Here is a 13,584-nt window from a genome sequence, read left to right as displayed (position 1 = left end):
TAAAAGAGTAGATCTAGGACTTTCATGCAAAATGGCTCCATAAAGGCAGTAGATCTGGGCTCTTGAAGCTCAAACCTAGCTAGATTCAAAGGCCATTCCACTCAATATGATCTTTATATTACAATCAAGCTAGGAAATGGATAAAGATGGCTTAAATGGGGTTTCTAAAAGAAAAATTGTGACATCCCCATTTTCATGGCCAAAAAAGACCGATTTTGTTTATGCTTTATAAAAATCAGAGTACCTCTTTTAATAAAAATGTTGCGGAATTTGTTCCCAGTAAAACATGATAAATACGTTATCAAAGCATTTCCGAAGAAAAGTATTTTTAATTCGTTTTAAAAAATTTGGGATGTCATCGTCAATACAGAAACATAAACATAAACAGAACTTACATTTATTTACATTAGTGATCTACATCTCTTTAATCTCTCAGTGTAATGTGACTTAATCTGAACACCTGTAATATAAATAAACTGAGTGGGTCAGGTTGGGAAACCTGGTGACTATATAGGGTTTTCAACCCACAATAATATAATTATTATGTTTAAACAATCAAACAATCGACCCAATTACCCATCCCCATTATCTTCTTTACTCTTAAGGATCTATCCTAAGAGTCATCTATCCCGCATTCGTTCATTCTGAAGTCCTTTGCTTCCAGAGTTATAGGACTGACAATAAATCCATAGCTGCCAATGCTCATTCGTAAAACACTAATTCCATAGCTGCTGGGTACTAAATCCATAGCTACCAGTGTTTATCTAATAGGTACTAAGTCCATAGCTACCAATTCCTAATAGGTACTTAGTCCATAGCTACCAGTGTTTGTCTAATAGGCACTAAGTCCATAATTACCGATGTTATTTGTTAGACACTAAGTCTATAGCTGCCAATGTTTACTCACATCATTTTTTATCTCTCATCATTCATCTACCCATCTCATACCCAACATACTTGTATATTTAAAATACGTATACAGTTAAAAATCATTTAAAACATGTATAAAAAAAAACGTTCATCCAGCATAGACAGCAAGTATTCAGATAATATGCACACATAGCACGTAGTTTATATAAAATACTTCATATCTATGTGTAAGATGAAAGTAACTATGCACTCACAATACGTAATTTATATTAAAGACTTCATATCTATGTGTAAGATGAAAGTAACTATGCACTCACCTGAGAAGGTGGTGACTCGGTACTCGGACAATGCTTCGTTTACTTTAAAATAATTTCCTTCGATGAAACCTAGTATTATTACCACTAGATTTTAGTCTAATATTTACTGTGACTAATTATTAGTCTCATTATTATTATTATATAAGTGTTTAAACAATACTTTCCAATCACTATGTACATACAGGGGCCAGACATAAAACACCGGAGGGCAGGACCATTTTGGTGTATAGCAGTTCTGAAATCCAACAACCTTATGCTACCCTTTAAACCAGATTCCCCGTACCATGAGTAGTTAAAAAGATATTATAACGACACTTATATAAATCATAATAACAGCTCAAATATTTATTATAAATTTATAATAACAATACTAATTTTAAATATCAACTATATTTAAAATAGGGTAAGTATAACTTACTTACAAGGGGATTTTAGCTAGGATTCGGGCTCTGCAGGGGCAGAACTTCATCCCTGTATCTTTCTAAGAAAGATTTGTGCAGCGCTTCAGCGCTCAACTTACTATACTAAAAACTACAGAAATAGAAGTCGAATCACGAGGGACCGAAATGCTCGGGGGATAAGGAGAGGAAAACTCTTGAATCAAGAGAATGGTGCAAGAAATATGAGAGCCTAATCCTCTTATTTATAGTAATTGAATTTACAAAAACTACCCTCCATAATTAGTTAATGACTTTATAGTTATATAAACAACTAAACACCCCTTTATAATAATATTTTAAATAGATTTAACGATATTTTTACTAAGCTAATGTCGAAAGAACTCAACATTATTCTTATAATAACCGCATCGTCGGTACCTTTCTAATGATATATACATATGTATATATATGTGTATGTATATATGATTTATACTTTATTTTAATACGTAAATATGCTATTATAATTTGTAACTCGTTCATACGAACTCCATTTTTGACGTTATTTATATCCACGCGTAGGTGGAGACATACTCTACAACTTTCGTTTAGACTCCATCGGCTAATTTTGACTTTATTTTTAAAGTTATATTTTTAACAGGCCGGGACATGATTGGTCCGTTAAAATCTCATAACTTCTTCATCCGATGTCCATTTTCATTTGTCTTTTTACGTTACGCTAATAATAACGAGATCTTTGATCCTATAATCTTCATCCCATATTCAAAAACCCTCCATGGCTAGAAAGGGAGATAGAGCAACAGAAATTAGGGCTTGAGAAAGAGAAAAAGAATGTATGTGGGTAGAGATGAAAACACTGAAGGTGTTTGTGTGTGATTTAAAAATTAGGATGGGAAAATGCCACTCTAAATTTTCAACTATTTCTCTTTCGATCTGTTTGATGAACTAATGATGTCTAGGGCTGATATTAGATTTAGGGCTTTTAGAAATAATATGTGAGTGAGGGTGGCGATAGCTAGGTTTATTGAAGGGAGATGATTATAATGTATGGTGACGATGGAAATGAGAAATTTGTGCGGCGGCGGAAGGTGGAAGTACATGGAAGAATACAGGGGAAATGGCGGTGACCGATGGTTTTCTTGAAAGAGTTTGTGATAGGGGAGCATGTGTTTTTATTTTCAAATTTTGAAATGAATTGAATAGGAAGACAATACATAGTGTGTATGCTTATCCGATCCATGTGAAGATGATTAATGTTAGTTTTTAAATTTTGCTTCAAAATTGGTACATGATAGTTTAACAGTTGTACATTAAAAAAACATGGCTTGTGATTGGTTATAAGCATTTCACTTGGATTACTATCCATTTAATCTACACCATACAAATTAGATCAAATGGTTCAAATTCCATCTCTTTGTTTTTTAAGACATTGTCTTAATTTTTTAGGCACCCACAAATATGAATGCTTTATAAAATAATATATATATATATATATATATATATATATATATATATATATATATATATATATATATATACAGGGAAACACAAACGCTACAAGTTCCCTGGTTTCATTGTTGCGCTCGCATCGAGTACAAATCCTCTACTTTCAGTAATATGGATCCATACAAACTTCCACATCTATCCATACTTTCCTTAAGGATTGCATCGATTGCACCAAATCACTCTATAACCAAATAATTATCCTTCTTAGATAAGGCTCCCGACACTAGATCTCATCCTAGGTCTTCCTAAGGAAAACTCCACACCACTCTCCACCATCAGCTGCAAAAGAAACTCCTGCTAAACTCCAACTAGTTCACGAATACAATTACATATTACTAAAACTAGATAACTAGGTCTACGGGTTCTTGGTTGCTACCGGTTCTTGCCGTGTCTTCAATGTTGGAACCGGTCATCGATAAATAGCAACAAACGGTTCCGTTTTTGCCGGTTCTACTGCTTCTGGTTCCTACCGGTTCCAGGTTCTAAAAATCCAAAAGAATATCGTCCCGATCCCGGCCCAACAGATTCCATCGGGGTTTCGGTTCCGATACCAGTTTCGGCCGATTCCTCATCCCTAGTTACATCCGTCAGTAATTATCTACGGAATGTTTCCGTAGAAGATTTTCGTAGATAATCAATGTTTTTCTAGTAGTGACAAGTGATATTAGGGGTTGAATAGAAACATTTTTTCAGTTTCAAATTAAATGGAGCTCTTTGGATATAAAACACAAATTTATCATACTCGATTAATTAATAAGAAATATTCGTATAATTGAAGTAGCTAGACAAAAATCGGAAACTGAAACCCATTTCAGTGATCAGGTATGGTCTTTGAAACATGCTTCCAACACCAATTGATATACAAAGATGATCTTATTATACTCCTTTAATACCAAGAAAACACGTTAAACTTTTTTCTTAACCCATAATGTTGATATTCAAGACATCCTGGGAAGATCCCATCGCTTCAACCTTAAAACCCCAAGACATACGTGAGGATTGGGTATCTTTTTCAGATAGGTAACCATCCGCAAATCGAACTTCATAATCACCATGAATCAGCGAAGTCTCAATGAAACCATCACCATCCGTGGTGGCCATGACAACCGCACCAAAGAATTCCCCAATAATCTTGTCCACCACATCACCTGTTGGCAAGTTCCTGAAATTATTATCCGTTAAACACATTCTATAACATCCATTCGGACTCCATGCAGACCACATAACTATCCCATTCACTGCTGGATGTGCATGAGCTTCTCTCAAAACTTGTTCCAAAAATGCTGCCTGTAAATAATTTCCATGATTTTTAAGAAAAATTAGTGTTTGAACTCCAGAAAGAGTAGGTTTAAAGTTAAACACTTATAAATACCTGATCATAACCGGGTTGGATATCTAGTTCAGTGATCCAAATAGGAAGTCTTGCGCTTGCCATTTTATCAATGGCGGATCTCATGTATGGTATGTTCACTTGGGTGAAATGACCTTCTAACCCGATGGATAACGGCCCTCTATAACCTCCAGCTCGAATCTCTCTAATTTTCCTTAGGTAAGCATCTGGTGACGCTGAACCCTCACCAGGTTGTTCAATCGTATTATATTCATTCAAGAACAAAGCTGCGGATCTATCAAGAGCTCTAGCTGTTGTGTAGAACTTTGAAGAAGCAGTTACTCCTAACTTACTTTCAAAAAAATTGAAATGCATGTTTTCATTGACAACGTCCCATGCAATCACTTGACCCGAGTATCTTCGCATGATTGAATTTATCCTCTTGGTGGCTGCTGCCGCTAGTTGCCATGGTTCAAGATTTGGAACCCAATATGGTTGATCATTCGGGTTGTTCCAGAACACGTTATGACCTCTCACTGAAATCCCATTTGATTTTGCGAAATAAAGTAATGCATCGGCTTTGGAGTAATCCTCTTGGTTTTGGATACGTTCGTTTGAGTACCATTTCATTTCGTTTTCGAATGTTGTGTACTTGAATCTTGAAGTGAACCAGTTTTTATAATCTTGGTTGTTTAGAATGTTGCTGTTGATGGCGCATCCGAATGGGAACCTTGCAAACTTTTGCGCAATGGTTAGTGTTCGATTCGCTAGTGGTTTTCCTTCGCTATCAACTACCTGAAGTTTCACCTTACTCTTTCTCACCTATACCATTGGAAACGCTTACATACATTAAATACACATATAAATAGTGATTAAGAAAGATGATTCGCTCAGTTTTCACCTTCTCAATGCTCTCATCCTGGTGAGATCTCCATTCCGCTTTTGTAAACGGTTGTAAAGATACGCTATCCACCCATATGTCAATGGATGCATTTTCGCTCTGTGAAAACAACACATCGTAGGGAAAGAAGGCATTCGCATTAGATAGAAATTGTGAGTTTAATTCTAATTCACTGATTCTAGTAGTGATCAAAGGATTATTTTACCTGAAAATATAGTTGGGCTGAGCCAGATTCGTTAACAGTGAGGCCACCTTTAAGCATCGACCAACACCCAGACTTAGCTATGGTAGAACCAGCATCATAGAAGCCTGATGGTGTTTTAAATGTAGCAACAACAATAGCATCATCGCCATGGCTTACTTGCACCCAAGCTGTATATTTCGAATTCCATTAAACGCAACAACTTGAGTGAAACTATAACATTTTCTCTAGATATGATGAAGCAGTGTACCAGAAAATGTGTAGAGTTTTTCCTTGTCCATGAAAAACTTTTGGGATACACTATCGACTGATCTATTCCTTTGATAAGCAACAATGAATTCATTTCCGGTTTTTGATCTTCGTACTTCTAGTTTTGGATTGCCAAAAGAAACCCATCCTCTTAACCCATCTTTGAGCTCAGGGTTCGTGACTATTCCCCCATCGTATTGAGGCTTCTTTGGGTTCTCTAAACACTATAAAACATTCAAGAATTAGGTTTCTTATGATTCCTTGTAAAAAAAAGCAAAAAAAAAAAAAAAAAAAAAAGAAAAAACAACAACAACAATTGTTTTAAGTTAATTACCTCGGTGGTAAAACTATAATCATATTGTGTTGCATGTGCTACGATTCCTGCGCACAAAATTCAATTAAGAACATATATACAAGGATAACCCATAACGATTGAGCAAGTCTGTAAGTAATACAATCATATATTATATTAGTAATAATGATCATTAATTACTTCAAATTAGTAGATTTGGATTTTATTTCTAAGCGTTTTACTATTTTGAGAGAATACTTTTAATTCGGCAATAAGAAAATATTTGAAGTAAAACATACCAAATCTAAAATAGTATCTCCATGAAATTATAAGAAACTATGATTGTGTTAAAAAAGCATTTGGCTTAGCTAGGGCGTAGTTTGAGAAGTTTGATTGCTACTTAAATATATAGGATTGTCTATGTAGAAATTTACAAATCAAAAAATGAAAAAGAATGTTATATTAGTTAATTTAACTTTTAATAGGGATAAAAAGTGAATAAAATTGACTTGGAACTCTACTTAAAATTAAAAAAAAAAAAAAAACATTTTACAACATATCTACGCCTAGCTACAACAGAAAAATATAAATTCGTTACCTAAAATCAAGAAAAAGAGCTAAAACATGAAAAACAATATGTTATATTAGCTAGTTTAATTAACTTATAATAGGGATAAATAAATAAACCTGACTTGATTTTACTTAAAATTAACACAAAACACTATTTTACAATTATCTATTCCTACATACACAGAAAAATATAAGTTCGTTACCTGAAATCAATAAAAAGCAAAACAAATGGAACCGTGTTCGAATCATCATTGTATCAAGTCCTGAATTTTTTTTTGTTTACAATACCCGGCCTGAAACAAGTTAACAAAATGATAAACATGCACCAAAACAAAAGACACACGAAAAGGTTAAAGATGTTCTCCTACGTGTTAAGTTAAATACCAATCGGAAGGAATTATATGATTTAACTTCAAAGAATTCTGATGTCTTTATATAATGTGGGCAGTGTTCAAGAATTGAAACATTTGTTGTTTGATCAAGAGTAATTACGAATATTGCATTGCTTAAAATGCCCGAATCATGATTACACAGAATCACAGATGGAATAGATTTATTTTATTAACAAAATTGGAAAATAAGTTACCATACAATAAAAAGTAAGATAATTATATGTACTTTAAATTATAGAGAAAGTTACAACTTTGGTCCCTCTGCTTCATTTAAAATTGCAAGTTCAGTCCAAATTTGAAATCATCCCATTGTAACCCTCAAGTTTGCAATTCGGTATGGATATGGTCCTTGTACTTTACTTGTGACATCTCCAATTTCATGGTTCGAAAAAGACATTTTCTTTATGCTTATTTGAAGTAGAGAATCCTTTTATTAGTGCGAAATTTGTCCCATAATATTATTCATGTAACATAATTTCAATTTCAAAACATTTCCAAAAAAAATGTTTTTCAATAATATTTAAAAATTTGAGACGTTATAACCGATACAAAAAACATAAACATATACTATTCATTACAGACCTTATAATAGTTTATTCTACTACTGGCTTAAAACTCTTTAAATATCTTTGCAAATTCAATATATCATTATTCATGGATCTTCGTACCGCTATCTATTGTACAAAGAAATTAGGTGAATTAGACTTGGGAGTCTGGTGAGTACATAAGGTTTTCACCCACAAAACTATAATCTTTTAAATATATATTTCATAGCAATCAAATAACCAAATTATTCATTCCCGTTATCCTCACTTCCTGATCTTAAACTGATGATCTTGAGGAACATATCATAAAGGATCTTTGTAGGCAACGAGTAGACAATATTGCTATGGGGATTCCCTTAGCAATATGTGTCAATAAAGCAACCATATGAAAGATGGAGTACAAAGAATGAATGTATAGTTCATTAACAACTACAGGTAATGAACTTGCCAGTGTTCCATATGATTGATTAGAATAGTTAGAGGTCATCATAGATACTTAGATGACTTGGCACATGATGTGCAAAAAATTATATCCTACTCCTAGTTTTAACCAACTAATTAACTAACTATTACGTCTTAGGCAGCGAACCTAATCTCAAATAGTATAGCACGAATAGTCGGGTATCGAACACAGAGAACAGATTTAGTATACTAAAGTAACTACTAAAAGATTAATCTAAAAGAAAACAATAATTAAAAAGGGGTTTTATCTGATTTTTGAAGTTCAGGAAAACTTAAACACTCAACTAAAAACAGTTTTACTCAATATATTAAAAACACTTTCGTTTAGTTTGGAATCTATCTCTTTTTGATGGTTAGTTACTATTTATGGATTAATAAAGTTGGTTACCAATTATTATGTAATTAGCAATCTTGGTCCAATATACTAACATTTTCACAAACCCATGTACTACTTAGTATTGTCATACACAAGCAACTACTACAATAACAACCTTTTACGACACACAATGTGTTTCGTAAAACGCTCAGACGACGCACAATGTGGGTCGTAAAATGCTCAGACGACACACAAATACATGTCAAGGAAGGCTTTATGATAATGAAAGACGACACACTTTTGCGTGTCATCTATTTACGACATACATTTACGACGTGCATTTACGACACACATTTACGACGCTCATCTATGACACGTAATGCGTATCAAGGAAGACCTTGTCATAAAGGAAGACGACACACATTTGCGTGTCATAACCTTATGACACGCATTGCGTATCATTAAAGCACCTGTCATAAATTAAGATGACACACATTTGCGTGTCATAAACTTCAACAACCATTTAAGATATGAATATACGACGTGTCTTTACAATACTTATTTACACATAATACAAAAATATAGAAACAAATATATACCAAAACAATCAATTTCATCCAATAACATCATGTCAAAAAATTGTAATACATTGATATTAAGGGGATCTTATTGTACATTGTTAATAAGAGGTTTTCCCTAACTATATAACCAAATCAACAACCCGCCTCTGTATTTACATTTTAAAATAAAATCAAGAGTTATGAATCATAAAGCTAAAAGGTAAGCACTTAAAGTTGAAAGAATCTATTAATACATATAGTGACAAGATTAACACCACCCATATTAGCACCCAAACAAAGATTAACATCAACCATATTAGCACCCAAGCAAAGTCTTGTAGATATAGCCCCACATCGTAAAGATCTAGCATTATCATATCTCATTCCCATCTCCTTCAGCATCTGTGTTTGGTTGATAAAGTGTACTAAAAGTTTAATCACTTGCTAGTATTATAGTTAATTTAAAGATAGTTTAAATGATAAAATATATATCATTCAGTTTGATTTACAAAAAATATACCATGTGGAAGGTTCTGATAAGTTGAATAAGGCAACATGTAACATCCTAAAATTCGAGACAAAAAATTTCGTTTTTAGTTTAACAATTCATAAAACCAACAGTAATAAAACATCCGTAATAAAATCGCTTGTCAAAACCAAAGTGTCAATAATCAAAACAAGTTATCATAAAACAATATTAGAGTGTAATCCCAAAGATCTTATATGCAGAAACCATAGTGTGATGCGCTGTGATCGAGCCGACTCCTTTCCTTTGAAAATGAAGTACCTGAAACCAAAATTATTATAAGCCATAAGCTCGAAGCTTAGTGAGTTCCCCCATTATATAACATACCATAAAAATAACATACTGTCAGTAGGGGTGTAAGTGAGCCGAGCTACTCGTGAGCTACTCGGGATCGACTCGTTAAAAGCTCGACTCGAGATCGAATTAAACGAGCCCGAGCCGAGCTCGAGCCTAAATATGAGGCTCGTTTATTAAATGAGCTCGAGCCGAGCTTCAATTAATGGGCTCGCGAGCCTAAACGAGCCTCTATATATATATATATATACACACACACACACACACATACATACACACACACACACATATATATATATACACACACACACACACACACACATAGAGGCTCGATTAGGCTCGCGAGCCCAATAAATTGTTCATGAGCCGAGCTCGAGCTTCATTTTAAGGCTCGAATCGAGCTCGAGCTTCCTCAAATTAAACGAGCTGAGCTCGAGCTTTGTCAGGCATATCGATAGACATATCGAGGTGTCCAACCTACCCTTGCTACGTATACTGGGGTGCCTAACTTACCCCTGTTAGACATATCGAGGTGTCCAACCTTCCCCTTCAGTTTATCTCAACCGGTTACGGGGACTATTTCACCCCTACTGCTACCACATAAGAACATAACATAATCATACTGTGAGGCATATCGGGGTGCCCGACCTACCCCTTTGGTCCTTTCAACTAATACATGGACTATTCCCCTTTCTACCATATAAACATAACAGATAGTGGCATACCATACAATTATCACAAAGACAATCATCTAACAAACAACTCCTACTGGTGGGCTGACATTGTGGCCCTAGACCCACTTCTACTAGAAGGTAACTCACCTCGAATACTGAAACTCGCTGCCCGAACTCCCTAGCTGCCGCACTGACGGCTTCCCAAACTAAACATTACCAACACAAAATACAATTAGCCACTAAGTTCTAAACCATGAACCATAATCCTAATCTTGGGGTAAAATGACCATTTTACCGCTGGCCCAACAAGACCATAACTAAGGCCCAAAACTATATAATCCATAAAAACCCATCAATGGCCCAATTTTCCAAATTAGGCCCAAACCCTTACATGTGGCTTTCCTTAAATCCCATTTACTTCTCTGAACCAATGATTTTTTTGATGGCCCAAAGGTCCAAGCTCATTGGGCCTAATAAAGGACTAACTACATTGGGCCCACTAAGGCCCAATTCATCATCCGAGGCCCATTAGGACAAACCCAGCAAGGCAAGCCCAACCAAAAGTCTATTACTCTAAAATCCTTAGTCCATTATGAGCCCAAACCAAAAGACAAGTCTAATACCAAGCCAGCCCACCATCAAAGAGTCCATAATGTGTACAGTGGATGCTCACATCGTGAGCTCTTCATGCTCACATCCTGAGATCATGGTTTCAGACCATAAACTTCCCTGACTATGTGCTCACGTTGTGAGGCTTCATTCCTCACGTCGTGAGTCTAAATCTAACCAAAAATGAGAATTAAGATCCTAATCCATTAAGCCTTAACATGGGACAGTCTAGAGGGTCTTCCTTGACCCCAAGGACCATAAAAATCGAAGCTTTTTAGTCATATATGTCCAATATATGATGTAAACACCAACTTGGTCAAAAAGAAGGAAAAAGGGCCAAGATTCAAACTTAGAGTCCAAAACCATGACCAAAGTGATGGGTTTTGAGCAATACAACAATCCTATAGTGCTCATGCAAAACCATAAAGCTTTGGATCTAGGGTTCTCTATTATACATGCAAATTATCCAAAGCTTACAAACCCTACATCTAGCATACAAAATCTTAAATTAACAACTAAAACAAGTTTAGATGATTACCTTTCACAAGTAGCATGAATCTTCAACTTCAAGAGCTTAGTATCACAATTGTAATACCTCTAATGGATTTCAAACACCAAGGTAAGAAGATAATCTTGAAGAGAGGGCAACCCCAAAGGACAATGCTACAAAACGGGTCAAGTACATACCAAATACAGTTATGGAATTAGTCACTAATCCAACAGTCTCTTACTTGGATAAGTCTAATAACTATAAATACAAATATGACTTTAGGATCCGATTAGCAATCATAGATCTCTAAAGCCGTTTTTGAACTCTGACTCGTCCTTTAGACAAGGGATCGTATAGTCCTCTTTTCAAGATAGCGTGCAGACAATTACATGTAACATCGTCATACTTATTATCTAGCAATTTGTTTCTCGATCTCTAATTTGTATGACATAGAACTTTATTGAACACATCAAATCAGTCTTGATCAGGCCCTACACACAAGTTAAACCAAATCATCGAAGGGGCCAGATATCACTTTTACCCTCTTAGGATAAAAGGAACAGATAAACATCGACTTATATGCATTTACTATTCACTTATCAAATCATGCACAACAATTCGTTTTATAACATCAGGTTACTGATGCGTTTACGCATTATCAATGTATAACCAACTTGCAAACAATAAACCATATGTCTAGGTTTAAAGACTATATGATATTATTCTCTTGCGATCACTCGTGATAAATTCCATGAAGTGATGCCAACAAGCGTGGGTTTAATCCAATGCTCAAATCTTATTTCATAAGCACTCATGAACGTCGTGACAAACTTTTGCTATGTCTAATACAGTTTAAACAATCTAGAAGCCAATTCATGACAATCTTCTTTCATACCTACTTCCAAAGTATGAGCGACTGTGGACTGTTCGAATAATCTTATTATTTAGGAAGTCAAAACATGCACAGTGAAACAATAGGAAAATAATTAACACAAGATAGTAACTTTACTCATAAATAATACTCCTTTATTTAATCATCAAATGTTAATTACAATTTATCTATTACACGTTTCGAAGCTATCTAATCTAAACTAATATCGTCCTTAAAACCAATGCTCCTATCGTGCTGTAAGTGCTTAACCCTACTCAGTCCCTTCGTAAGGGGATCTGATGGGTTATCTTCTGATGATACCCTCTTTACTATTAGGAGTCTCTCTTCTACCCAATGTCTAATAAAGTGATATTTCTTGTCGGTATGTCGGGATCTGCCACGATCCCTCGGTTCCTTGGTAAAGGCAACCGCTCCTTCTCTATCGCATAAAATATCTATATGATCCTTTATGGCTGGCATAAATCCAAGGTCTCCGATGAAGTTCCTCAACCATATCGCCTCCTTTGATTCTTCGTTCGCCGCTATGTACTCTGATTCACACGTTGAATCAGCTACGGTCTCCTGCTTGGAACTTTTCCAAGTCACTGTTCCTCCATTTAGGGTAAAGACCCAGCCCGACTGAGAGCGATAATTGTCTCGGTCGGTCTGAAAACTGGAGTCACAAATACCCTCGCACCCTTAAGTCATCACTCCCACCGAGGACAAGAAACCAATCCTTGGTCCTCCAAAGGCAATTAAGAATATTCTTGACTACGGTCCAATGTGCTCTGCCAGGGTTCCCTTGATATATGCTGACCATGCTCAAAGTGAAGGCCACATCAGGGCGAGTACAAGTCATAACATACATGATTGAGCCAACTACGGAAGCGTAAGGTACACGACTCATTTCTGCTATCTCGGCTTTGGTAATCGGTCTTTGAGTCTTACTCACCTTGGCATTGCCTTGGATCGGTAACTCCCCTTTCTTGGAATTCTCCATACTAAAACGCTTTAGTACCTTGTGCAACTAAGTATTCTAACTAAGTCCTATTAGTCTTTTACTCCTGTTTCTCAATGTCCTTATTTCCAAAATATAGGCATCCTCTCTGAGGTACTTCATAGCGAAACACTTCCCAAGCCAAGACCTAACTTCCTGCAGGGTCGGGATGTAGTTTCCTATAAGTAGTATGTCATCGACATACAATACGAG

The 13,584-nt window shown here is 35.4% G+C and overlaps 1 protein-coding gene across 1 annotated transcript in view; it reads right to left on the bottom strand.

Annotated features, from left to right (window-relative positions):
- Positions 1 to 3,981: 3,981 nt before the first annotated feature.
- Positions 3,982 to 13,584, bottom strand: part of LOC145017002 (endo-1,4-beta-xylanase 5-like) — a 29,799-nt gene continuing 20,196 nt past the window's right edge. The window contains exons 4-10 of the mRNA XM_078975122.1: positions 6,197 to 6,215; positions 6,108 to 6,154; positions 5,775 to 5,997; positions 5,528 to 5,694; positions 5,323 to 5,421; positions 4,464 to 5,243; positions 3,982 to 4,378 (exon numbers count right to left, since the gene is read on the bottom strand). Coding sequence (XP_078831248.1) covers positions 4,010 to 4,378; positions 4,464 to 5,243; positions 5,323 to 5,421; positions 5,528 to 5,694; positions 5,775 to 5,997; positions 6,108 to 6,154; positions 6,197 to 6,215 — 1,704 coding nt within the window. The 3' untranslated portion in view covers positions 3,982 to 4,009. The remainder of the gene's footprint in view (positions 4,379 to 4,463; positions 5,244 to 5,322; positions 5,422 to 5,527; positions 5,695 to 5,774; positions 5,998 to 6,107; positions 6,155 to 6,196; positions 6,216 to 13,584) is intronic.

The sequence above is a fragment of the Lactuca saligna genome, chromosome 9 (genome assembly GCF_052625555.1).
Source record: "Lactuca saligna cultivar CGN05327 chromosome 9, ASM5262555v1, whole genome shotgun sequence".
NCBI lineage: Eukaryota > Viridiplantae > Streptophyta > Magnoliopsida > Asterales > Asteraceae > Lactuca > Lactuca saligna.
The sequence above is the reverse complement of the archived record's forward strand: the minus strand, read 5'-3'. Positions and strand labels throughout refer to the sequence as shown.